The sequence below is a fragment of the Quercus robur genome, chromosome 4 (genome assembly GCF_932294415.1).
Source record: "Quercus robur chromosome 4, dhQueRobu3.1, whole genome shotgun sequence".
NCBI classification, from domain to species: Eukaryota; Viridiplantae; Streptophyta; class Magnoliopsida; order Fagales; family Fagaceae; genus Quercus; species Quercus robur.
In genome coordinates, this window is record NC_065537.1 from 10853703 (window position 1) to 10877172 (window position 23470).

At 36.7% G+C, this 23470-nt stretch overlaps 3 protein-coding genes and 1 pseudogene across 8 annotated transcripts; all 4 read left to right on the plus strand.

Annotated features, from left to right (window-relative positions):
- Window positions 1-6007: 6007 nt before the first annotated feature.
- On the plus strand, window positions 6008-14310 carry LOC126720567 (serine/threonine-protein phosphatase 7 long form homolog). Of its 5 annotated transcripts, none has more exons than XM_050423169.1 (8): window positions 6008-6308; window positions 6761-6867; window positions 6951-7708; window positions 7881-7968; window positions 11526-11924; window positions 13073-13757; window positions 13858-13953; window positions 14072-14310. In XM_050423169.1, exons 2-7 carry the CDS (start codon window positions 6763-6765, stop codon window positions 13905-13907), a joined length of 2085 nt encoding a protein of 694 aa, XP_050279126.1. In that variant the 5' UTR covers window positions 6008-6308; window positions 6761-6762; the 3' UTR covers window positions 13908-13953; window positions 14072-14310. The 5 variants fall into 5 exon arrangements, with proteins under 5 accessions (XP_050279126.1, XP_050279123.1, XP_050279125.1 ...); XM_050423166.1 differs by having other exon boundaries at window positions 13858-13942; window positions 14025-14310; XM_050423168.1 differs by having other exon boundaries at window positions 13858-13942.
- On the plus strand, window positions 9090-9200 carry LOC126724621 (U6 spliceosomal RNA; annotated as a pseudogene).
- Window positions 14011-16378, plus strand: LOC126720568 (uncharacterized). 2 transcript variants are annotated; one of them, XM_050423171.1, is made up of 4 exons: window positions 14011-14552; window positions 15202-15305; window positions 15462-15530; window positions 16102-16378. In XM_050423171.1, exons 1-4 carry the CDS (start codon window positions 14470-14472, stop codon window positions 16104-16106), a joined length of 261 nt encoding a protein of 86 aa, XP_050279128.1. In that variant the 5' UTR covers window positions 14011-14469; the 3' UTR covers window positions 16107-16378. The 2 variants fall into 2 exon arrangements, with proteins under 2 accessions (XP_050279128.1, XP_050279127.1); XM_050423170.1 differs by having other exon boundaries at window positions 14013-14552; window positions 16091-16378.
- A 2761-nt stretch (window positions 16379-19139) lies between these two features.
- Window positions 19140-21764, plus strand: LOC126721357 (uncharacterized). Its single transcript, XM_050424401.1, has one exon. The coding sequence runs from the start codon at window positions 19140-19142 to the stop codon at window positions 21762-21764; it is 2625 nt and encodes an 874-aa protein (XP_050280358.1).
- The last annotated feature ends 1706 nt before the right edge of the window (window positions 21765-23470 follow it).

A 23470-nucleotide genomic window follows, 5' to 3' on the forward strand; every position in this document is an offset into this window, starting at 1 on the left:
TAGCCTTATCTAAGTGTATATGTGTGAAGCTCTTTCTTGGAGACTTAAACCTCGTTCCTTACCCCTTACACCCCACACTCCATAAGTACTTATACTTGTGAAGTGACCATCGCACCAAGGGTGTGCGGTGATGGAACTATGTTTTCTTAAAAGTATTGTGTTGTGACCTTATTATATATGACTATTTATGAATAGTGCATCATATTTGGTAATGTATATAGAGAAATGTATGATGTGTTAGCATGGAAAAGATAAGCATCTTTTATAAAACTCTTGGGAATGGATTTTACGGATTTATTGCATTATTTGCAAATTTTAAAGATATTTTATCTTAACTTATGATATTTGGGAAATTTATAGAAAATTTTATTGACAAGAAACGATTTTGGAAAATTTGAGAACTTTGTGAATATATTGGGTATTCCAAAGGTTCTTGTGAAACTACTTGAAATTGAATCGTGTTTTGATTTCATGTACACTGTGAGCTCTTCATGTTTTTACCCTTGGGGTGTGACATGTGATAACTCGATGATTTTCTAGTTGGATGCTGTAATTTTTATGACATTGGTATCTTGGCACCCTGTTTTTGTGGCGGTTGACATCTTTATGGCATAATTGATGTCTTAGTGGCATAACTGATGTCTTCGTGACGTAATTGATGTCTTCGTGGCATACCTGACGTCTTTATGGCAACTTGTCACGTGGCCCTAGGTTGGATTTTTAGGTTGTAAAAGGATTTTTTGATAGCTCACAGTAAATAGTATGTAGTTTCATGTTGAAATATTTTGAGAAAGCTTTGTGTTATATTGTTTAAATCATTCTTGTCATTTTACCAATGAAAAATGGATTTGCTGGATTTTCATGGAAATTCCTAAATTATAACATGTTTTGTAAATTGTTCATCATCATGAAGCTTGTATTTTCCCCACCCTCATTAATTATTCTACTTACTGGGCTCTGTCTTATCCCATTCTTTCACAAACTTTTTCAGAGTAGGCAACGATAATTTTGAGATAGGTTTTGTGGCTAGCAGTAGTTAGACTAACAACTGATGGAGGTTGGACTTTTGTGATGGAGATATTTAGATAATGTATATTTTAGACTAGCCTTGACTTATTCTTTTGTATATTATAGTGATTATGACTTTTATTCCCATTGATGGGACAAGCTGATGGTATGTAATTATATTTATTTAGATTTATTTTCTTTTGTGACCAATGGTCATTGAAATTATTGCATAGAGTTTTAGGAGTATATTTAATGAAATTATTATCAATATTCTTGATGTTGGTACTTGGTATGGATTATTTGGATTGATTTGTCAAAAAGGAAAAATACACAGTTACCTTTGAGTTTCTTTTCTCATGCTTTGGACCCTTTTGGGTGGCATTGCCAATTTGGTTTATTTTTTGGATAACTACCAAATTGTTCAGTTTGTTTAATTTTTGTGAACCTTATTATGGCCAACTGTCAAGTCGTAGTCCTAGTCTTAGGGGAAAATGAAATAAATACCAAGAAAACAAAGATTAACAGATAGATCTCTTATGTTTTAAAAATAAAAAATAGGGTTAAAATTGTAATTCAATAAAATTAAAAAAAAAATAGTAGTGAAACATTTTTCCTAAAAATTAGCATACTCTTTATTTAAATATATCTCATGTACGTTTGATACATTTTTTTCCTAAAAATTAGCACACACTAAACCTAGCTATTTACTCCATTTCAAATTCTAAATTTTAGTTTTTAAAAAATCTCTTCCTATGTAATCTCACTAACAATAGATAAATTCAAATTGAAAAAAATACATTAAAATTAGAATAAAAAAAAGCCTCATCGAATGTGAGAAGCACGTGTGATGAGGCTAGTATGAAGTGCGTGCAATAATGCTCTTTTTTATTCATTTGTTTTTTTGGTTTAGTGTTAAAATCTTTAAAAGTGATATATAAATAGCTGTGTGTATTTTGTTATTTTTAACAAAAGAGATAAGGTAATGTGGAATAATTTTTAAAAATAAGATAAAGATATTATATTAAGTTTTAGGCCAAATGGAAAAGATAAAGAAAAACACCTAAAACTTAGGAACGATAAATTACTTTTTTGTTATATAAAAAAGAAAATAAATTACTCTTTTAACCAGTTTGTGTTTTTTTAATTTAAAATTATTTAACTAAAAGATAGGGGTATTTTAGCAAGTTTTAGAATTTGTGTGAGGGTATTTTAGTACGTAAAAAGTTTAAATCTAAACAGTGAATCCTGTTATTAATAGTGTTGTGTTCATCAAACTGCATAAACCACACACATCGCAAAAACCGCATCAAAACCGCCCGCCAAATTGCATAACCGCACTGCAAGTAACAATACACCGCACCGCACTGCACCACATGGTATAGTGCGGTTTGCAGTTTTATAATAAGAAAACTGCACAAACCGCACTGCACCGCACCCTCTCTATACATTAATATATTTATTTATTTTTAATATTAAATATATTATTAATAATTTAATAACCCTAGTTTTCCCCAAAAAAATAAAATAAAATTGATAACCCTAGCAAGTGTTGACTAGAAAAGCTAACCCAAAATAAAGAAAAACTAGCTAAATAATTTAAAACTTGGCAAAAAAAAGGGAAACATTAGTTTTGGGATGGGTAGGAAATGCCCAAAATTTGAAAAATATGCCAACTTCAAACCTTATCTTATATATAGCATCACACATGTGACCGCAAAAATGGGGTGCGGTGCAGTTATGATTTGGGTTAGACTCTAAACTGCACCACACCGTACCACACCACACATGTGACAGCAAAAATAAAGTGCAGTGCAGTTATAATTTTAGCTAAACCACACCGCAAAGTATGGTGCTAAAAATGACCCAAAACCGCTCCACACCGCACCACGAACACCCCTAAGTGTGTATATACACACATACATCATTATTTATTAGAGAACATACATATTAATAACCAATCAAAGAATAATAAATAATCAATTCTAAGTTTGGACTACACATTTTTCTAAAGAAAAAAGAAATTTTATGAACAATTAATTGATTTGTAGATACAAATTCATTATGGTTATATGTGCTTTTTATATATATATATATATATATATAAACTTCAATAACTTTTTATGTTTTATTAAATTAGGGAGAGGGGGTAAAAGAGTAACTAACAAAAGAAAATAATATATAATTAAGAAATATATTAAACATATGTGATGGGGTCAGTTTAGGCAGATTTGTGAAACTACTGACCAGAACCCCTAACCCAACCTAGCCTACAACCCAAAAAAAGGAGCAATTCAACCTAACCCAACCCATCAACCCCTAAAAACCAACCAGGTTGGGTTGGGTCGGGTCAATTTTTGCATATCAATAGGTTGGCTACACACTCCTAATCTATCAATACTATATATAATAATGAAAGCATTGCATAATTTGCATTTAATTTGTAGAGCTCCTGTTGCACCACATCATCGGTTACAACATCATCCTTTATTCTACCTATTTTTCCTCCATTTTTGTTGGATATTGAATTTAGAAAATATTTAACTCCTCAATTTGATCAATCACATTGAGTTCCTTTAACTCTACATATCCAAACTACTATTTGATTTCTTTTGATGATCTTAATTAACTGAAAAGAAAAGGGTCAAATTCTGGCATTAGCCACAATATTAACATTGAAATGAGTTTAAAATTTCTTTGGATAATTCGATAAAAGTCCTTTGCACTACCAATCTATCACCATAAAGAATGAGGTATGAATATTGTGAAAATGTTATGGATGTAGCATTAATACTCTAATGTTTTATAATGACCACTTTCCATATAGCCGTTACATTTTTCAAGATAGTCTCTTCAAATCCCTCCTACAATTAACTGTTGCCATTTAAATGCTTTAAACTTCTCTATCAAAAAAAAAAAAAAAAAAAAAAAAAAAACTTTAAGCTGTTTCATCATTTTTCATCCATTTATAGTTAAAATTTCGTTATTGTAGAAAATATATTAAAAAGAAACCTAGTTTTTCACTAAAGTTTTCATCTGAGTCGATGATTTAATTTAAAAGTGAAACCACCAATTCATTGATAGGATTAAACCATCTTTAGAAAAATAAAAACTTATTTTTTGAAAAGAAAAAGAAAGTTTAGGTCTAAAAAAAAATTTAACTTTTATTACAAACAAGGTTTTTATCTTAATTTTTTAATTAAATTCCCAAAGAAGTTGTATTTAAAAAAAAAAAAAAAAAAATTTGAATTTAACCATAGCACCATGTCTTCAGTATGATAATCAAGGGTCAAGCTATATTAGTAATTGGTTTTGGAATACCATCTATTTCATGTCTATTATATATATATATATATATTTTTTTTTTTTTTGAGTAAACAATAATACTTATTAGAACACACACAAAAATAATAATAATAGTGTTTTAAACCGGGTCTAGTGTAGATTGATTTGGAAGAATATCAACAGTTTTAGTTTTATATTTTCGTTTACACAGTACACTATGCATGCATTATGGTTCTTAATTCCAAAAACTTATTAAATCTGTCTATGTGTGTGTTTGAATTCCACTGAAGCTGCATTGCGTTTCAAAGCTGCGTTTTCGTTCCTTTTTTTTTTTGTTTTCACACGTGTTGGAGTAATGCGGTTACTGTTCATTGAACAGTAACCACAAATGTTGACTTTCCACAGTGAACAGTGTATATGAGCACTGTTCACGGGCCCACAAATTACACTTTTCAGCAACTTTTTCATTAAAAATGGGTCCCACGGTACTATTCACACATTTAAAAATTATTTTGCTATAGTGTTTTCAGTTTTCAGTTTTCAGTTTCAGCAAAATAAGTTTTATCCAAACAGACCCTATTTATTATAAAAGTAAAATAATGATCTACTTTTTTTTTTAAAGAAAAATTAATGTGCATATAAAATAGTTTCCTTCTACATTTTGGTGTTCTTATTATAGAAGCTACAACAAATGATCTTCAATTTATACTCTAAAGAATTTAAAAGATTATACAGGTAACATCAAACTAGAAAACTATCAACTTGCATTTAATTATTTCTTTATGATAATGAATCTTACAAACTTTTTTAAAACATAAACAAAAACATGTACTTATACATAAACATGTATTTTAGTCATGAAAGAAATTAAATAATTTTATACATTCATTCCTATAGCAGGCACTAAATGAATGATAAATCTGAAGAGAATTCCAAAAATTTCTTGGTTTAAGTTTATCATATGTAGGGGTTGTTATTGCATATTTTGGGAGTATGCTCCCTCCTTCTCATAGAGGGGTGGGACCACCCCTCTGTGAGAGGGAGTATACTCCCAGAGTATACAATAATTTTCCCATATGTAGACATGGCGCTTCTGAATTTAGACTTGTATCATAAATTTGGAAAATTATCTAAAATTAACATTGTTAATTTTGGTCTAATTCTTTCACTAAAGAATAAACAATCTAGGGGTCTACTTGGACTTGAATTTTGTACCATGCAATACCATCTTTAATGGGAAGGAAAATGTAAAAAATGTAAAAAATATAAAAGATAAAAGTTAAATGGTTAATTTTTTTTTTTGAAATAAAGGTTGAGATTAAAAGTGCTTTTAATCTCATTCCTTGAAATTGGTAATGAGTGGTGCCGTAATCCAAATTCTCGTTCTAGCAAAATTGGTTTTTTGTACAACTTATACTGCTCCATTTATGTTTATAAACTTTCTTATTGCTCTTCTTGAAAGGGGTGGTGTGAGTACGATAGATCCATAATGCAAAATGGTTTTTCCAATATCTATGTCTATATATATTGCTTAATTTGAAGAAGGGGTTATAAAATTTTAAAAATATCTAAGAATAAATATAGACATAGAGGAGAAAATGGGCAAATACCCTTTTTTGGGAAATTAAACATTCGTTTGCCCTCTTTCTGAAACTAAATAGGGAATTGCCCCTCTTTTGTAACTCGATAATATAGAAAGCGAGTTTTAATGAATAACTCGATATTATTATAGTCGAGTTAGTCTGACCTTTCGAATTTTCCCGAATAAAAAAATGTTTGTGTAGACGGCCATAACTCGGGAAACTGGAAATCGAGTTATGTTCAGCGGTTTGAATCAATAGGACCCTAACGTCTCACAACGCTATTCAGTCACTCGCTCTCTCTGTACACTCTCTTTCCCTCGCTCTCTGCCATCACTCTCTCTCCACACTCTGTCTCTCTCGCTCTGCGATCAGGCTTCCCCACTCTTCCTCGAGTCTCCATCAGTCGTCGTTGGTTCCCGCCGCCGCTGATTACAGGTACGGTCCTCTCCCTCTGAAATATTTTCTGACGTTGGTTAATGTTAGGTTGCGTTTTGTGTGGGATTTTGATTATTTTGTTGAAACTTAAGGAAGTAGTAAATTTACTAATGAAGATGAGAATTTTGTTGTCTTTTATATGCTGCAATGATGATTTTCTCATTAATGAGTTTAAATGTGCTTGGGGTTTTGATGAGGGGTTTTGGCAAATCGAGTGGTGTTATAACTTATATTTTCATAAATAGTTAATTAATAATTATCCGAAGCTTTAAGAAGTGATTTAAATAGTTCTGAAATAATTTTTTTTATGGCAAGTTCTTATTTATTTAAGAAGTGATGTTGAAAATCTTGTGCTCAAAATATAATGTCTTACTGAATCTATGCTTTTATTTTATATTAAATGTGGTATACTTGTTAGAAAATTGCTAACAATGTATTTGCTGCCATGTCAGATATGCAGGCACTAGATAGAGTGCGGCCTGGACCCGATGTGGATACCCAGTTGGCCCAGCAGCCGAATCATCGGTCAAGTCCACTTTGGAGGTGCGCCGCTGACGAGGTATGTAGTAGTATTATTAATACATGTTTGTTTTATAATTACCTCGTGTTTAATCTCCTAACAGAATACTCGTCCGTGTGCAGGAGGCGCCTGGCATGATAAAGGTTCGACGCCGTAAATGTGTATTGCCACAGGGTGGGTTAGATCCACGTATCATGCAACACATAGATGCAGCAGGGTTGACTGGTTTATTCAAGGTTCCTGATATGGAGGTCGACCACGCCTTGATCACGGCGTTGGTTGAGCGGTGGCGTCCGGAGACGCACACGTTCCACTTACCCCATGGAGAAATGGGTATCACCTTGCAAGATATGGAGGTGATGCTGGGGCTTCCGGTGGATGGGTTGCCTGTCACTGGGAAGACAGACTACAAATGGAGTGAGCTGTGCGAACAGTTGTTGGGCCATAAACCTCCACCCCCGATACCAAACTCAAACAAGTCTACCCTTGCTGGGGCGAGGATAAGATACACCTGGCTTGATGCACAGTTTGCCGCTCCCTTAGTTGTGGACGCTGCTGACGAAGTCGTGCAGCAATATGCCCGCTACCACCTACTTGTACGGATGGGGGCCCTCTTGTTCATGGACAGGTCTGCGGACCGGGTCTCACTGCTGCCTCTGCAGTTGCTCAACCCAGTCAGCAATGCGAGACGGTATAGCTGGGGTAGTGCAGCATTGGCCTGGCTGTATAGGCAACTTTGTGGTGCATCGAAGAAGGATGCGATGCAGATTGGAGGAGCACTCTTGTTGGTGCAGCTATGGGCCTATTCAAGGTTCCCACAATTATGCCCTGTTGTGAGGCCGCCTCTACCGCCAGTGCACTCAGGGCCCCTTGCCATTAGGTACGTTCATTGAGTTCTCGTTATTTGTCTCTTTCATATAATTAAAAATATGCCAAACTAACAAACGAAAGAAACTTATCAATGCTTAGTTTATGGATGTGAAATATAAAAGCAAAGTTTGTTAAATGTAAGGTTCAGTAATGAGCATTTGTCGACATCTCATGTTTGGTAGGTGGAGCGGGCCAAAATGCACCGCAGAGCATGCCACACACGTCCTTGCTGCGTACCGGGCGTCACTGGCTACAGTACGGGCCGAGCAGGTATTCGGTTAATTTAGTTTGAATTCTTATGACCACGTTTCCCTCAATTCTTATAACTACGGGCCGAGCACGTTTTCCTCAAATGCACTGCACATGCTTTTATTTTCGTTTCCCTCAATTTTATATTATTTTGAATTCTTGGATTGTTGTAGGAATGAGTTGATTTCATAATACCATCCAATCATTTTGTTTGGTACTTGGATTTCCATCCCATCATTTAACTCAATTGGAATGTCCATCGTGAAGTACTTCACATTAGAACTTCCATTTGTAGCACCTGCATGAATACTTGCTCGTCCTTACATAAAGTAAAACAAAAGTAAAAAATTCTTGAATGTTAAATCAAAGGGTTTTTTCCAAATTGGGTTGGATTGAAGGGTTTTTTCCAATGCAACCCAACTAACATGACTCAGGTTAAGTTGGGTTAAATCAATGGGTTATATATAAATTTAGTCATATATATATAAAGTAGAATTTGGCTATATTCTTCATTATGTACGGAAACGTTTGTGATTTACACGGAAAAAAAAAAAAAAAACACAGAATAAATTGTCCCTTTTCCAAGATGTTTGAAGCATGTGCAACATGCGCAAAACATTGAGCATGAAGTCTTCGTTTAGTGCAAGGCAGTGAGTTCAAACTTGTGTTGCAACCAAAAAACAAAAACTCCACCAATTGTTACAAATGTCATTAAGCTGATGCAATGAAGAGAAGACGCACATATTGGATTATGTAATTGGTTATAATTCAATGAGAAATGAATTTACCTAATAGTATACCAAAGATGATCAGATTTGTCTTTGGTTGTATTTGTGTGCTCAAGTAATTCATTTGATTTTAATGATGCATCTTCAAAACTGACGATGACATCTTTAAATTCTTTCCAGCTACTAACTGAATCAAAAGTTTGTGTTCATTTTCTGATTATGTTATTATACACCGTTTCAACCTACTTAACATGAGAAAATAGAACTTTTAGCCTGCTATGAAAATGAACTAAAAAATTTCAAAACAATATTTCTTAAGACTTTATATAAGGCGAATGATTGTAAACGCAGAACCACCATGGTCAATTAAATTCTAAACAACAAATTTCTAACTATAAACTTGACAAATATGGGTCTTTTCAGAACAAGGGAATCAAGGCATATTAGAATACAAATGATATTTTCAAAACGCATGGCCCCTGCGCAAGGATGACACGCATAAATCGAGAAATGGTCCAAATTTTTTTCTTTCCCTAATCCTTGCGTGAATTCTGCTTCACTGTCTTCTTCGTTGTTTTTGCACTTTCTGCTTCTTTACATGCGTTTTGGAGTCTTGCTCAACAGGTTAGCCCAGACTTGTGCTCATAATTCTTTTAGAGAGAGTTTGAATCTTTGATAGTTGTTATACTTCAATATTAAAGCTTTAAAATAGAAATTTTTTTTAGAACTGTTGAAGCTTATTAATATTTCACACCTTCTGGATTCGCTATAGTTTTGGTGGTTGACTTAGATATTACCACAATTATATTCCAGATTTTCGTTGAATTAAATTTGCTGAGTTAGAGCTTCTCTTCACTGTTGTAATATAGTTGGCTGTTAAATCTCATAAAATGATAAAATTCTTTAAATTTAGAACGTTGGGAAAGCTGCAAATGTTAAACTACGAAAATTTTATCTAATTATTGTGTAATCATGACATGAGAGCAAAAATATAACCCAAGTTTGCATTTTTGGCCTAAGTACAGAAACAGAGGGAATGATGACATTATTGATCATTGGCCCGTAAAACACATGATCACTTCTCTGGCTTTCATTGAAATTTGAAATTAAGCAAACTAAAGGATGGAGTTACTCTGACTTGAATGTCATAGAGTGACCATAGGCTAAGCCATTGCCATAGCTTGTCCTTGTCCAATGCTGGATGGTTGTCATTGCTTGGGTCCACACTGTGAAATTTCCAAAATACAAAGCCATTAGTGCCCTCCCAGTAGGAACTCGAGAGTCCAGGGTATAGGTTAAACCCTTTGTGAGATTTGGGGTTGTTTAGGATGCCAGAGTGAGCACCGAAGATAGTCTCAATTGTTGCTTTGCCTTCAAAAACTTACTAATGTTTGGAGTTTATGCATTTCACTACTCCTGTGACAGAACATAGCAATATTTAGTATTAAGTGACCATCTAAGGTTAATATAAACTTTTATGTTATCTAAACATCTGTTTGGGATGTTCTAGTTGATGGTGTTTTCATAGGTAGTCAATGTGAATCTAAGCTCTTTACAATTCATTGGTGCCACTGGTGCTGCAGGTGGTTTGTAATTTAAGCTTGTACGGTTTGTAATTAAGCTTGTGAAATCACTTGTAATTAATTAATAAAATGTTATGAGCTTAAAACCATAGTTATTGCTCTGCCTAATAAGTAGACAATTTAGTATTTCTTCTTCTAACATAGGGGTATCCAGGATTACAAAAATTGTTATTGTGATGCAAAAAACATTGTTACATTGTACGTTATAAATTACCTTTGCTGAATTGAAGGTTATATTTTTACAGTCTAGTAGAATATTGTTTGACTTCGATTTACGTATTCAAGTGGTATATTTTGAATATGCACAGCCTCGATTGTCTTCTTGGAAAACAATGGCCTAAGTTTAAAGAAACAAATAATTGTTAATCAGTGATATATGAGAAAACATAAAGACGCTTGACACATTACCTCTTGTTGTTGACCTAAATGAAAAGTTAGTTCGTGCTCCTTGCACCAAAGTTGGAGAGCACAATTTAATTGCAGCATGCAACTCCTTAAGTTGTCCCCACTTTAGCTGCCTTAATAGTCCTAAAATTATTAAAAGCTATGGATTATTAACGAGTACTTTATTCATATAATTTTAGAAGCGTGCAAAATATGCTGATCACCATATTCTTCAAGAGGAATGTAATTTTAGACATTGACATGATTAGTTTGAGATAACTAAAAGGCTTACGTAATTTCCAACACTAAAATTTATAAGAAATATATATTTACATAGAAATATAATAACAGTATTTGATGAGGATTATACCATGTAATAATTTACATAGCTTCCATTTCTTGCAATATAAAGTGGTACTTGAAATGCAATGTCTTCAGTAGACCTTATAATAGTCATTTTGTTCTCATTCATTGAAACATTGTTAATGACTAATGCAATTAATGTAGCACAATATTTCTATTACGATAAAAAGATTTTGCGAAATCATCAACTTGGATTCATCTTACAGCCATAAGGATGCTGTAGTACCCTCCTCTAAGTTTGGTTCAGATTGAAAACCCTAGTATTTGATGGTGTCAGTTAGCTTTGAACCCTGTCCAGCATATGAACATGGGGCTGAAAATGGTGGACATGAACAACCTAGATCTTTTAATATTTTTTGCAGGTCAATTTTGTTGTTCTTTTAGTTTCTGCCCAATAATCCCTGAAGATTTTGTGTACGACTAGAAGCTAGAAATTCCATGCTTTGCATATTACATATCACAAACATAATGTTAAATTAGTATGATGTCTCACTATCACAAACATAATCTACTTATGCAGATTGTATGGGAGCCGTACACGCATACGCTAGGCTCCCTACCTGCGTATTGCACTGCTGGGCAGCATATTTGGAGGGCCGAGGTGCCGTTGATATTCTTTTGGATAGTGGAGTGGCATCATCCTGAGCGAGTCCTCCGTCAGTTTGGGATGAAGCAACCAGTTCCAAGTGTCGTGGATACGTCGACTACCCTTCACAAGATATCCCTTCAGGGTAAATGGGAGAAGAACTGGGAGGTAGAACATGATCCCTTTATTCGGCAATGGGCCAACCGAGTGAATGTAGTTCGCGGGTCCGATCTCCTAGACGATGATGATACGTATCTCGTTGAGTACATGATGTGGTACAATCGCCACACAAGGCGGTACATAACACCAGAGTCTGCGTATTGGGAACTCATGGTGAGGCAACAATTCCTATTTTATGGATGAAACCATTGTTGGATTAAATATCCTCAGCAGATTTATCATGCATATTTTGAAGTCCACAATAATTATTGTTGTTACATCTCTATAAGTTTCTCTGTCATTTTGTTTTAAAGTGAAAAAATACTGCATGACATGTCATTATGTTTTAAAGTCAAAATACTGCATGATTTAAGTTGTTCATAACAAACTGAATTTGTCTTGATCCAATTTGTTTGCATGAGGAATGGTTAATGGGCAATGACTAATGATGACCACACCTTTGTTCATATAATTACATTCAACTTTTAAAAAGGGTAGGTTGGGTTGGGTTTTATTGTATTTTATTTTAATTTTTTTTTTAATTTTTTTTGTTTTTGGTTGGCTTGTACTTTAAAATGGACGGTGCAACTCTGTGTAGTAGTGATAAATTCGCATTTCATGATAGTTTAGATAGCCTTTCCTCCAGGACTGATTAATGTATTACATATTCCTTGATAGATATTACCTCTAGGATTGGGAAGTCCCTTACTAAACTGTTGGTAGAATGCAATTCCCAACAGCTTAAAGGTCATTTAAAATCTTGCAAGTATGCAGCAAGGAGATGTGCATTTATACTAGATTCAAGTATGATATATGTTCTAAGTTTTTGGTACTTCCCTTAATTGAAACTTGAAGCTTGCGTTTGATATTTTCAATTCATTTGATTTGGGCGTGTACTTTAGGAAATAATAACTTCAAAATATGTGTCCTGATTGCAATGTGATATTAATGGAGTTGTAAATCTCGTGAAGCCTAGATACAGAAGTGAAATTCTGATATTTTCACTTATGCTAAGATTGAACTTATGTACAACCAACTATACGTGTTTTTTAGAAGTATTATCTCAATGTTTAGATTGCGTAGCGATAAACATAACAGGAAACATACAACCTCTTGAGTGTTGGGTTGGAACTATAAATTCTTGCACGGGGGGGCCAACCCCTATTTTTATACACTGTCTTTTTAAAGATGCTTCATAATTATAAGTAATATAAGGATTTCATTAGCTATGTTTGCTACTTTTTCTTTTTATTTTGGAACAGATTTATCCAAGTTTTGCATCATACTTGCGTTCTTGCTTTTATGACGCCCTTGTTTTGTAGGTTCGGACGATGATTAGGTCTATACCGAGGTGCGATGAAGGTTCTGACATGCACACTGACCTTACATTTACACTAGAGCTTGTGGAGGAGCTAGGCCGACTTAAATTGGCGAATGCGCTTGCAGAAGCAGTTGACATTGATAGACAGGCCCCAGTTCATGGCGGGCAACGTGGTGGGTCTCGTGGGGGTGGACATCGTGGAGGTGGTCAAGCTGGTCGCAGCCGTACGACCGAGTCGGCTCCCATCTACGAGGAAGGGAATGAGGAGGGTGTAGAAGAGGCATGGCTTGGCACTGATTGGGTACTGTCTGATGACGACGGCAGGACACCGCGATGCACGCCTGGCGATGGTGCTGGGCCATCCCATAGCGTCGATCATCAGGGCACTGTTCCAGCCCACACTACATCCCATGGTGCTAGCACGGACTTTGAGGGCCCTCCTCGTATGTCGCCCCCAGTTTTCAGTGGATCTGCCCATGATGGTGGATGCATATTTGTCCCCACACCAGGCATGCCCACCCCACCTCTAGTGCAAGTGGACCCCACCATGTCAGCTCCATCTCAAACCGCCCACGGAGAGGCTGTACAGATTGAGCAGATACCGGCTGAGGACATTGAGCCGGTGGAGGCTTTGCGGAGATCGCGACGCCCGCGTGCGCATGCTCCCGATTGCGGGACCGGTGATGGTATGTACTTCGTCTACACTTCCCATCTTCTTGAGCTACTTGTACTGTGCATTTGATTGATTATGTTAATTTAATTATGCTGTTGTGTCTGATGAAACAGGTAAGATTAGACCTGTCAGGGCATATGGGCGGAAACGAAAAGATCATTAAATGCCTTAGTGTATGCTTATACTTCCTGCCTATAGGTGACTGCATAGTTACGTTTCACTTTTCTTCTAAAGTCGTATTTTTTTTTTTAGACCTAACTGCAATGGTGGACACGAAAAGGCCATTGAGCTGGATTGTCCTTGTGTGCTTATTCTTCATGTGTATAGGTGACTGGAATAAGCATGCAAAATGTTCTACTAATTGGGGAGAATCTTGGTGGCTGTGCATCTATTTCTGGATCATTGCTTGGGGAGAATACTGGCTGTCAATGTGTTTGTTGTCAAGAAATTGATATTTTGGAGAAAACCCATAAGGCGTATTGTATTTATTGATGTATTAGGAAGTTTTTCTGCACTTGGAGTTTTGATTGCAATTTGACAAATGTCTGGATTGGTATTCATTTGAAGCCAAACTTTCTTGTGTTTTTGTATGTTGTTAGCTACAGTAAAGTGGGTTGTAAGAGAGTAATTTGTTTTTTTATTTTTGTTAGTTTTGTGAGAAACAAATGTGTGGTATTGTTGATAAGCAAGAAGAAGTAATTTGATACTTTCTGTAAAAGAGTTTGATGACGAAGTTTATGCGGATCAATGGCAGAACCAACTCCTTTGTAGCAAATCATTTATCCGAGTCTCTACAATGCTTGGCTAGGTATGTGTCTCTCTCCTAATTTTCTGATTCGCCTTCCCTACAATTCCTAGATTGGTACATCCTCCTTCCCATTTTATTAATTTTAATCTCCTTTAAATCCCCTCCTCTCTAGAATGATTAGATCTGTGTACATTTGATTACAAGTTCGTTAGTAGGAACTTTGGAGAATAGAATTTATATTTTTTTCTAGCATTGTTCTAGAGCAGCTCACAATATAACTTACCCAAAGCTGAAAACGGCAAAAATCTTAGTTATGTGTGCATGTTTTGTTCCTTTTGCTTCTTGGGGTTTGTAATTGTTATTTATCATTGTATATATTACCTTTTCATTTTGGTAGCAAATTGGGAACCCAATGAGAAACATTTAATTGATTATTGATTTTTTCATCAATTAGCCTTCTTATTTTATGATTTTCAGTATATATATATATATGTTGTGTGTGTCATTGGCCAATGAATCAAATCTTGTCCATCATTTGCTTTAATGAAATGATGGAGGCATTAATGAAAAATTTGCATACTGTTTGAATGTTACTTTTATTGTTTGTGTATTGCCGTTTTTTGGGTTTGAATTATTATCTATGCTTACAAAGGTATATGCATTTTTCTCAATAATTTTCGGTTAGTATCTAATGTCTCCTTCACCACAGCACATTAAGACGTTGGAGAAGTGGCCAACCTTCAGAATCCTGGGAGGCTCATAAGGCAGCAATCCAAGCACTCATAAAGCTGCCTTCAGGCGAGCTTGTTACAGGTATAATATGATTCAGTAGATGACTGTTCTGCTAGATATTGTTTTAGATTTTGTTGGTAGTTGGAATTGGTTACATCAGATTGGAATGCATTATCAACTACGAATGTCTTTCACTATGAACTTATGGGGTTCATTTTTATGCTACCACGATTTTAGGTTCAAGTGATACAACTTTAAAACTTTGGAGAGGAAGCAAATGTACACATACTTTTGTTGGGCATACAGGTATTTTTTCCATTTATTTGCCTTCATTGTGCTTTATATATATATATATATATCCTTATCTGCAATGTGTTGAAATCATGTGGGAATGAAAATAATTGTAGATTTTGCAAACTAACGATGCTGTAAAATTTTCTTCTTACATGTCTGTTTGGTGATCATCAAACATATTTTCTTTGAGCTTCCTATAAGTTAGAAGTGGAAGAAGCATTTAATAAGACTTCTGATGTATAAGTTGGCATTAATTGACCAAACTGTTGACATGGGTAATCCTCATATGTTTAGTGCTTTACATGGTTTGATTGCTAAAAAATTTAGACATGATGATACCGAGTTTGTCTCTTGTGGAGTATTTAGTGGGAAAGGAATGCTTGCACTTTTGACGGAAGTGCAAGCATTCTTGATTTGAAGTTGCTCTTCCGGACTTTATCTAAGCGGACTAATGCTTTGGCATTCATTACCAATCTGACTGGTTTTCTATTTATCTTCACATGATTGAGAGTTGTGTTATTTGCTTCAAACTTGGCTTTATAATATGGCTTTATATATCATTGATAAAACAGATCAAATATAGGCTGATGCACTTGTTCTGAGGGGGATCAGTTGCACATTTGAGGAAGGGCACAAAATACGTATTGTTGGCAGAATTGGCAGTGGCAAGACCACTCTCATAGAGATGAACCTGTTTTGTCCAGTGGAGCTAGCTAGAGGGACCATTGTAATGTATCTATTGAAACCTGTAGTATTCCATGTAATGTTCACGAGATTACGTAACTTTTAAATTTTAAGTGTTCATTTTTTTTCTAATTCAGAATAATACTACAAGGTACATCATAATTTTAGGGTTTTATTTACTGTGTTTGGGATTCAAGAACCTTTATATAGCTGTGTTATTTGTTTTTTTAGTTGGTTGGTGTCAATTTTTATTCATGGTCATTTTGTTCTGGACTTTCTATATTGTGGCTATTAAAATTTTCAGAATTGACTTGAAGAATTTAGATAATTTTCTAATGTTGGACGATTTATCATGTATGAATAATTCCAATCCTATCTTTTTTAAACTTTGAATTTTCTTTGATTGGTATGGATTGCAGTGAATCCTCCAACGAGGAGGATTTCCAAATCGTTCATGTAGAGGTTATGCAATTCATTGTTGTTTTTTACGTCATATACATTCGTTAATCGTGGCTCATTGTGTATAGGCTGATGTAGTATTTTGTAAGTACACAATAATGGACTGCAGTGAATCAAATAGACGGGGTACGACCAAAGGTGACTGAATAGGATCAAATAGAGTAAATAGAATGTAGTACACCGATTTTCCTAGAAACCACAGTGGACCGAATAAGACCAAAGTAGATATAATGGACCGAATAAGACCAAAGTAGTCCAAAAACAAAAATAATAAGGTTATTTTTCCATATATACATATCTGCCAGTGAAACAATTGGAAAACGATGACACTTCTACTTAAAGCACACATGACAACAGATGGTACTTGGAAGTATACATATCTTACTAAATACCACAACAAGAAGTCGTACTTTTGCATTCATGCATCCGTACGTTGTCTCGTGGGTGCATCAACTTCATCATCCCCCACAACGTGAGCCACCACTTCATTCAACATGTTTGCACTCAACGTTGCGATCCTCCTTGCGTGGTCACGCTCCTCAATGGCAACTTCCAACTGATACCTTAACAAAGTGTGCCTAATGTCTCCACTGCCATAGTTGGTTCCTTCGCTTTGAGAAGTGCTAGGTGGAGTTGAGGTTGATATGTTTGGAGTTTCCCACGACGTAGACACACCACCATGCACGCCCATACCATTACCATGCAAATACTCCATGTATGCAGCTTCGGCTTCCCTTCGATCTTTATATGATTTGTGATTGGCGTTTGGGAATTTATGAACTTGTCTACTCGCATCTAGCCAACTGTCGTATATGCCTGGAACACGACCGTTAAACACAACATAGGTTCGTCCCATCCTGCTCTACAAAAACGCAATGGTGGGAACTCTTTGCACTAGAATAACATGGCTGCACCTTCTAACGTGTGAAGTGAGCTTTTGTAGTGGAAATGGGGCCACAACTCGATTCCATAGAAATCGAGTTATAGCATGCGGAGTTACATGTAACTCGACTTCTCATTAACCGAGTTTCTGAAATGCCGTCATTTCAATACGTCTTGTCAACAGTAACTCGATTTATGTGGTATCGAGTTTTATATAAAATCGATGTACTTAATATCGAGTCATGTTGTCCCCCTCCCCACATTTCAGAATCCATGCACGTGTCTGGCTCTATCTGTGTTGAAAACCTTCACTGTCTGGTCTCTGAAAAAGAAAGCCTATGAGGTGAACAAAGTTTGCTAACTCTTCTGCCATTTTCCTTGTCATTATTGCATCCTCACCAGGCGTGCTGTTGCTGTGGTCCCCTTCTTCTTTGTTCTGGCACATCTTCCCTGACAGGTATATATTCACTTACATAACTACTTATAAATGGATTGACTTACATAACTACTTAAGGGTTTGGATTGCTTTCTACAACTGTTAAGGGTTTGGATTGCTTTCTACAACTGTCTTATTCTGACATTATGTGTGTGTATATATATACATAAAGAAAACATTGTATAGATATATGTATATATAGACAAACGTACTTACCCATATAATAAGATGTATATGTGGCATTCCCAAATATATGTATATATATATACACACACATACACACACACACACACATATAAGGGGAAATATATATATATATATATATACATGTATGTATGTATGTATATGCAAATATATGTAAATATAAACAAAGCTACCTACCCATATATGATCACATGTATATATATATATATATATATACACACACACACATGTATAGGTATGTTTACATATAATGTATGTGCTTAGGGCACCAATTTTTTGAAACATTTTTGTTAGGAATTGCAAAAACTGTTAGTGCATTGAAAATCCTACAAAAAATTGTCCAAGAAACGATTAATTATTGTGTGCTCTTATGACTTATGTGAGAATAATCTTATATGTGTGTATGTGTGTGTGATAGTGACATTGTATACATATTGTTCCTACATATGTCGAGTTTTATATAGTAATGTATATAATACTTTTTTTTGAGAACTCTTTTGGGAAATATGTATATAATCATTCTAAATAAACATATATATAAACAAACATTGTACGGTGAATTCATATGATGACATATGCATTCATTCGTAACTACACACTAATGATGTGTAATGTATACTGAGGTTTAAATTGTATGGCTCTTTCAGTTCTGAAAGTCTTTGCTGTGTGGGTTCTGAAAAAGAAAGCCTGCGAGGTGAACAAGTTTTGCTGACCATGTTTGCATTTTCCTACTCCATATTGCATCCTTACCAAGCGAGTTTACAAACACCCTAATTCTTTGTTGTGGCACGTCTCCCCTAAAAGGCCAATGTTTGTGTTCAAACGAATCAAGTGTGTACACCTATAATTAGGATAGCATCATAGTGCATCTGTAAAAGAGTAATTACTGTTGCATTAACATAACCCCCTATCTTCTGCATGATAACCACAATTAATTGTCCTTATCCAGGTCTGCCATGGGTCGTCACTGCTTCTACGTTTACTATGATGGGGAACAGTATTTCCATGACTTGCATGGGCTGTCCTATAAAGGCGAGTCAGTGAAGCAGAAGTTCATTGAGTTGAAATGGGGAACACACTTGAGAAAAATGCACCGGAAGATAATGGAAGCTCTACGGTTGGACAAGGAGTCACATAAGATATCCATTGTGTACCGTGCCCCCCAGATACTTGTGAGTACTCAGGTTGTCTACAACTCAAATCCGTTGGGTTGCGATGCTGACGTGGACATGATGTGGGCAGTGATTAAGCGGACCCCCCAGTTCATAGCGTCTGACTTGTATGTAACTGTTGAGGCTGTTGGGTTCCATGGTAGTGCAAGTTCACAGCATGCCAGTAGGGTGGAAGAGCCACACTCATTGTCGGTTGACGTGCATCCTCCCTTTGCCTATGCCACGCCTTTCCCCTACAATAATCAACCATGTGCAATAGATCATTTGGACAACACCGAAGTGGTGGGCGCCACCAATACACATGATGTGGGAGGGTCTACTCACACATATGAGCATGTCCAAGCTGATATGGACGGGGGAATTGATATTGATGCCAGCCGAGATGTGTATGAAGAGTTCATTGATACAGATGGACCAGTGGACGACGCGGAGGTCTTAGATGTACCACTGATTGAAAATAACGAGGAAGATTGCCTTACAACAGTTCCTATCCCAGAATGGTTCACATCAAACACATGGGACAATATTAATGACCCATCACCTGCATTGGGTACAGGACATCTTACAAGTTGGCATAAAGATGACCACCCAGCAAGGGGGATGCTATTCAAGAATAAAGCCTCTGTTCAATATGTGTTGACCCTCTACTCTGTGGAGCATAACAAGCAATACAAGGTCATCAAGTCTGACACCAATAGGCTGGTAGTGCGGTGTAAGAATGAGGCATGTCTGTGGTCAATTCGGGCCAATTGCAGCAAGAAGCACGGGATGTGGGTTATCAGTACATGTAAGGGTTCCCATAGTTGCTCATCCCTCCAGCTACCAACTGATGGGCGGATGATGGATTCAAAGTTCATCTCCATTGCACTTGAGAAGTATGTACGGGAAGACCTAACCCGAAAGGTAAGGGACTTGCGTAGTATGTTGCATGCAAGGCATGGGCATGATGTAACTATGTACAAGGTTTGGGAAGCCAAACAGAAGGCAGTTGCACGTATTTACGGGGATTTTGACGAGTCGTACGCAGAATTGCCACGATTTCTAGCTGCATTGTCTGATGCAGATCCGGATACTGTGACCACACTAAAGTGTGACCCCAATGTCCCGGGGACTTGTATATTCAACTCCGCGTTTTGGGCTTTCGGTCCGTGTATTAGAGGGTTTAGGCATTGCAGGCCGGTGATAAGCATAGATGCAACGCACCTTTATGGCAAGTACAAAGGAAAGCTGTTGATAGCAATGGCAACAGATGGTAACAACGAGGTTTATCCACTCGCATTTGCCGTTGTCGAAAGCGAGAGCACGGAGACATGGGGATGGTTCTTGGCATGCCTGTTGACCTATGTTACAGACCGCACCAATTTGTGTATAATATCCGACAGGCATCGTGGGATACAATCATGCTTCGATGACACCACTAGGGGCTACTTGCAACCGCCCTTAACCCATCACCGGTATTGCCTCCGCCATTTAGTAAGCAATGTTAACACTAACTTCAATAGTGTGGCCTTGAAGAACTTGGTATGGAACGCAGCAACTGCGAATCAAGTTAGGAAGTTTGAGAACACCATGGATTGCATCAAGAATGTCAACCCGGCTGCGTACGACTATCTTAAGGAGGTAAATCAAGAAAAGTGGACACTTGTACACGACCATGGGCACCGATATGGGGCAATGACAACCAACCTGTCAGAGTGCTTCAATGGGGTACTTAAGGGCGCACGTAGCTTGCCCATAACTGCAATGGTGAAGTTTACATTTTACAAGGTGAACTCATACTTTGACGAACGTCGAAACAAAACCCTAGAGAAGTTGGAAGAGGGGCAAGTGTGGTGCAAATATGCCTATGACAAGTTCGAGGAAAATCAAGAGAAGGCGAAGCTCCATATTGTTAGAAGGATGAGTGCGCAACAACGGTTATATACAGTGGAGACACAGTCTTCACTGTTGAACACTGGCGGGGGAGATCACACCCATAGGGTTTCCCTCATAGACATGACATGCACGTGCGGCAAATGGGAAGCAAACAAGATCCCTTGTTCCCACTTGATAGCAGTTTGTGCCAAACACAACCATGATGCCACTGAGTATATGGATCATTTCTACCGCCTTGAAGAACGCTATCACAGCTATGAGCCTATATTCCAACCACTAAAAGATAGGTTGGAATGGCCGGAGCCAGCAGAAAGGAGAACCGTAATGCCAAACCAGCGGTTGATCCGTGAAAAAGGTCGGCCCAAGTCCACGAGAATCCGCAATGAGATGGATGATGAGGATAGGGAGTTGCCAACCTCATTGTGGATTGAGAATGGACCAAAGTTGAAGTGTGGGTTGTGTCGCCAAGAGGGTCATAACCGTCGTACATGTCCAACTCGAAATGTGGCTTCAACAAGCCATAGTGCTATGTAGCAGGTAACAATTACAAATCTTAGTAACAAGGGGGTATCATAAGTTATTCTTCTTTACATGTTTAGATATTACATTATATGAGTTATAATTAAGATGTGGGCAGTAATTTGTAGTATTCTTTCAATCTTATTGTTTGTGGTGTACATATTCTAGTATTCATGAGGTCTCTATTTCCCTAACTGTATATGTTTTGCTGCAGATTTGTATTCAATCCGCAAGGTGTAACTGTAGATGCTCCTCATTTAAGCAGGCAAGCTTGAATGCTCTTCTATATTTGTCAATTCAATTTATTGATTACCATGGGTTGTATACTAATTTCTGTGTTGGCTACTCCTCAGAAAGGAGGCAACTTCTTAAAAGAACAAAAAGAAGGTGTCACTCAAATGCTATGACTCCATGTTTGCCTAAAACCATTGTTGGCGGATGCTGTCCAAGTTTCAACTTACAATTGCTATGACTGTTTAAAATGCAGAAATGGAACTTTTTATTTTTGTACATCAACTGATTAAAGCTTTAGAGGCTCTTTACTTACAAATAAGCTTGTATATATGGATGATTTTTTCATTCGCGTAATGCAAATGGGGGAATGTTACTGATGGATGTGGTTGGTTATGATTTGTATGGATGACTTGTTGTTCACAGCATGGTTGTCAGCAGGTCCACTTTAACCATGAATAAGCACGATACTGAATGCGTGTGAACAGTGCAAGTAGCAAGCAAAACTACAAGTAGAAAGGTTATACTAAATGAAACTCGATTTTCTAGATAACGAGTTACGTTGCAGTCCATTTTCAACCCCCTACGACTGTATCCACTCTCAATTGTCAAGTATCTGAGTTAGTCGATTTCTAGATATCCGAGTTACCTTCAACATACCTCGATTTATAGGGTACCGAGTTACGTTGGAGATTCCTCTTGGACTGTATCTGGACCAGTCCAAATAGCTGGACTGGGTGATTGAGCCCAGTCACGGAAACCCGATTTGCTTATCACCGAGTTCTGTTGAGAGTAACTTGATATATATAGAATCGAGATACGTTGAAGACCGTTGTCTCCACTTAGATTCCTCTTGGACTGCCTCTGGACCAGTCCAAATATCTGGGCTGGTTCAGGAAGCCCAGTCAACTTAACTCGATTTCGTCGTTACCGAGTTATGTTGAGAGTAACTCGATATATATAGAATCGAGATACGTTGAAGGCCGTTGTCTCCACTTAGATTCCTCTTGGACTGCCTCTGGACCAGTCCAACTATCTGGGCTGGCTCAGGAAGCCCAGTCAACGTAACTCGATTTAGTGGTTACCGAGTTCTGTTGAGAGGAACTCGATATATATAGAATCGAGATACGTTGAAGACCATTGTCTACAATTGTTACCGAGTTATTCCCAATTTCCCCTGTAACTTAACTCGATTTCTTTATAAGCGAGTTATTCCCATATAACTCGATTTCTTTGGTATCGAGTAATTCTACTTTAACCTGATGTTCAGGATATCGAGTTACTTCAAATGGACTTCCAAACCACCACACACAACATGGATTCCTCTGAGATACACTGCGCACAGCATGGACTCCTTTTAGTCCCAGTACACATAACTCGATTTCTGAATAATCGGGTTATGTGTATGACCAACCCACTATTTAGTGCTCAAACGTACGAAGCAGCAACTGTTCAACTTCTTCTCAGCGAAAGTTTGGAGAACCAGAACA

Bases quoted from the DNA above. Each gene is read 5' to 3' on its own strand.
- LOC126720567 (XM_050423164.1), top strand. From the start codon at position 6,763: ATGCAGGCACTAGATAGAGTGCGGCCTGGACCCGATGTGGATACCCAG. The intron at 7,709-7,880 runs GTACGTTCATTG...CATGTTTGGTAG, and splicing joins TCAGGGCCCCTTGCCATTAG to GTGGAGCGGGCCAAAATGCA. The intron at 7,969-11,525 runs GTATTCGGTTAA...CTACTTATGCAG, and splicing joins CTACAGTACGGGCCGAGCAG to ATTGTATGGGAGCCGTACAC.
- LOC126720568 (XM_050423170.1), top strand. From the start codon at position 14,470: ATGACGAAGTTTATGCGGATCAATGGCAGAACCAACTCCTTTGTAGCA. The intron at 14,553-15,201 runs GTATGTGTCTCT...CCTTCACCACAG, and splicing joins TCTCTACAATGCTTGGCTAG to CACATTAAGACGTTGGAGAA. The intron at 15,306-15,461 runs GTATAATATGAT...CCACGATTTTAG, and splicing joins TTCAGGCGAGCTTGTTACAG to GTTCAAGTGATACAACTTTA.
- LOC126721357 (XM_050424401.1), top strand. From the start codon at position 19,140: ATGGGTCGTCACTGCTTCTACGTTTACTATGATGGGGAACAGTATTTC.